The 2792-nt window shown below is 41.2% G+C and overlaps 1 protein-coding gene across 1 annotated transcript in view; it reads left to right on the plus strand.

Moving 5' to 3' along the window:
* Positions 1 to 129: 129 nt before the first annotated feature.
* The window catches only part of LOC106532840 (bestrophin-3), a gene marked incomplete at both ends in the record, with an annotated part of 10353 nt that continues 7690 nt past the window's right edge, over positions 130 to 2792 (plus strand). Inside the window, 4 exon segments of the mRNA XM_014028993.1 lie at positions 130 to 224; positions 486 to 573; positions 1139 to 1284; positions 1540 to 1694. Coding sequence (XP_013884447.1) covers positions 130 to 224; positions 486 to 573; positions 1139 to 1284; positions 1540 to 1694 — 484 coding nt within the window.

Below are 2792 nucleotides of genomic sequence, written 5' to 3' on the forward strand. Positions count from 1 at the left end.
GTTGTGGAGCGGCCTCTAGTGCTCATTACAGGAACTGCAGCTTCAGTTTTCTCTCACTTCAGCTGAAACCAAAGCTAAAATCTTGTGTAAATTTTTATTAAATTARTAGTTTTTGATCCTAACCTCCAGGTTTGTTCTTCCTGATGAACAGAAGAGATTATTTGAGAAACTTTCTCTGTACTGTGACCGATACGCCGAGCAGATCCCCGTCACCTTCGTCCTGGGTACGTCACAGACACCACTGGAGATTTATTTCCTGTTGCTTTTAGGACTGTTTGGTTTGTGACACGTTAAAACCCCTTTAAAGGCTAAATTATTCAGTGAATGTGTTTGCAGGCAGGACTCAGTGCTTCCTTTGTTTACAGGCTGTTAATGGAAACAGATCATTAAAGAGCTGAAAACTAAAAGCGGCCTGATTCCAACTCAGAGTTTATTTATTGAACCAGGAGCAGAAACCAGGAGCTCAGGTTCTCCTCATGTTGCAGGTTTTTACGTGACTCTGGTGGTGAATCGATGGTGGAACCAGTTTGTTAACCTGCCTTGGACCGACAGGCTCATGTTCCTCATCTCCAGGTAAACAAACAAACAAAGTCTAAACAAAAATAACTACTTATTTGCTCCGTTACAACAAAAATGTTTTCTTATTTGTGCTTAAACATCAGTCACTGGTTTGGAAATCTTGTTTTTTGGAGTTTTTGTTTGATAAAAACTAAAAATACGGGATGGAAATAAAAACACAACTTGCTCCAAACATTTATAAATAAATAATAATGTTAGTTTTCAGAAACCCAACAGCAACATTTAGCTTTAGATCCCATTAGAACAGGAAATTATTACAGATTTAGTTCATTTTTTCATCCGTATAAAAACTCTGAGTGTAGTGAGTCCTCCAGGCCTGCGAGTGGCGCTGTGACCGAGACAAAACACACACCRAAAACAGGAAACATGACGTGGAGCATGTGCATAAAGTTTGTACAACAGAAGGAAAAGGACACAACTGGGATCAGAGGGTCACACAGGAGGGGGTGGGGCTTAGATATTTTTGTTTCCCAAAGGTTAGACTTTAGCCATCTCTACCGAAACATGAGGACAGTGTGTCAAAATGTCTTCAAATGCTGGTGTCTTCTGCTTCCCGCAGCTGCGTCCACGGTAAGGATGAATACGGCCGCCTCTTGCGCAGGACGCTGGTGCGTTACGTGAACCTGACGTCGCTCCTGATCTTCCGCTCCGTCAGCACGGCGGTCTGCAAACGCTTCCCGACCATCGACCACGTGGTGGAAGCAGGTTGTGTTCCTGTCTCTACTTCCTGTGTCTCCCTGTGCCCGGCTGGTGGGACATTAGGGATCATTATCAGCTGATTAGAGCAGGACTGATGGCTGCAGATGGAATCAGGAGATGAGCCAAATGTCTGTTTATTTTCACAACGTTGGAGAAAATTTAACAGAAAATAAGTTCCAGTCAACAGTTTGTTTTTCTTTCACTGCCAGATTTCAACGTTTCAGACTTCAGGTTGTGAGTCATCCCTCTGTCTGTCTGCAGGGTTCATGACTCCAGAGGAGAGGAAGGTGTTTGAGAACATTCGTTCTCCTCACCTGAAGTACTGGATCCCCGTGGTTTGGTTCTCCAACCTGGCCTCTAAAGCCCGGCAGGAGGGACGCATCCAGGACAGCATCGACCTGCAGAACCTTCTCAACGTGAGATTTCAACTAGACKTCCTGTCAGAAAACACAGACTGAGATCTAAATATTTCCTAATATAAATCATTTATCTGAAAGTCATATTTTGTTTTATAACTATACCAAATGTTTCTGTAATAAGTTTAACTTCAAACATGAAAAAAGTACAAAAATATGAGTCCAGTAACATCATAAATACTGACCCAGAATTACCTTTCAAATGTACCTGTTTTATTCTGCAGCAAGTAAATGTTTTAAACATAATTTTTTCTCTAATCGGATTATAAATGATTTATATGTCATTAAGTTTTATTTTGTGATTTTAATAGTTTTCTATCAACAAAAAGACCAGAATCCTTTTTCCACCATTATAACCATAACTGGCTGATTCTGTTTGGATAAAAAGGCTCCTAAGTACAGATAAAACCCAAACTGATGTCTCAAAGTGGATTTGCAGGCCTGTTAGTGACCACAGAGAGCAAACTGTGGGTAACATGACACTGAGTCTGCTGCCAGCAGAACGACCAAGTTCATCTGGTCCATTTACAGGATTCAGTTACAGAAACATCTGTTTCCTGTCTGTGTTCAGATCAACTGTTTCCTGTGTTCAGATCAACTGTTTCCTGTGTTCAGATCAACTGTTTCCTGTGTTCAGATTAACTGTTTCCTGTGTTCAGATTAACTGTTTCCTGTCTGTGTTCAGATGATCTGTTTCCTGTGTTCAGATGATCTGTTTCCTGTGTTCAGACGAACTGTTTCCTGTGTTCAGATGATCTGTTTCCTGTGTTCAGATTATCTGTTTCCTGTCTGTGTTCAGATTAACTGTTTCCTGTGTTCAGATGATGTGTTTCCTGTGTTCAGATGATCTGTTTCCTGTGTTCAGATGATCTGTTTCCTGTCTGTGTTCAGATGATCTGTTTCCTGTCTGTGTTCAGATTAACTGTTTCCTGTGTTCAGATTAACTGTTTCCTGTGTTCAGATGATCTTTCCTGTGTTCAGATGATCCGTTTCCTGTGTTCAGATGATCTGTTTCCTGTGTTCAGATGATCTGTTTCCTGTGTTCAGATGATCTGTTTCCTGTGTTCAGATGATCTGTTTCCTGTGTTCAGATGATCC

Source organism: Austrofundulus limnaeus, unplaced genomic scaffold (assembly GCF_001266775.1).
Source record: "Austrofundulus limnaeus strain Quisiro unplaced genomic scaffold, Austrofundulus_limnaeus-1.0 Scaffold836, whole genome shotgun sequence".
Lineage (NCBI taxonomy): Eukaryota > Metazoa > Chordata > Actinopteri > Cyprinodontiformes > Rivulidae > Austrofundulus > Austrofundulus limnaeus.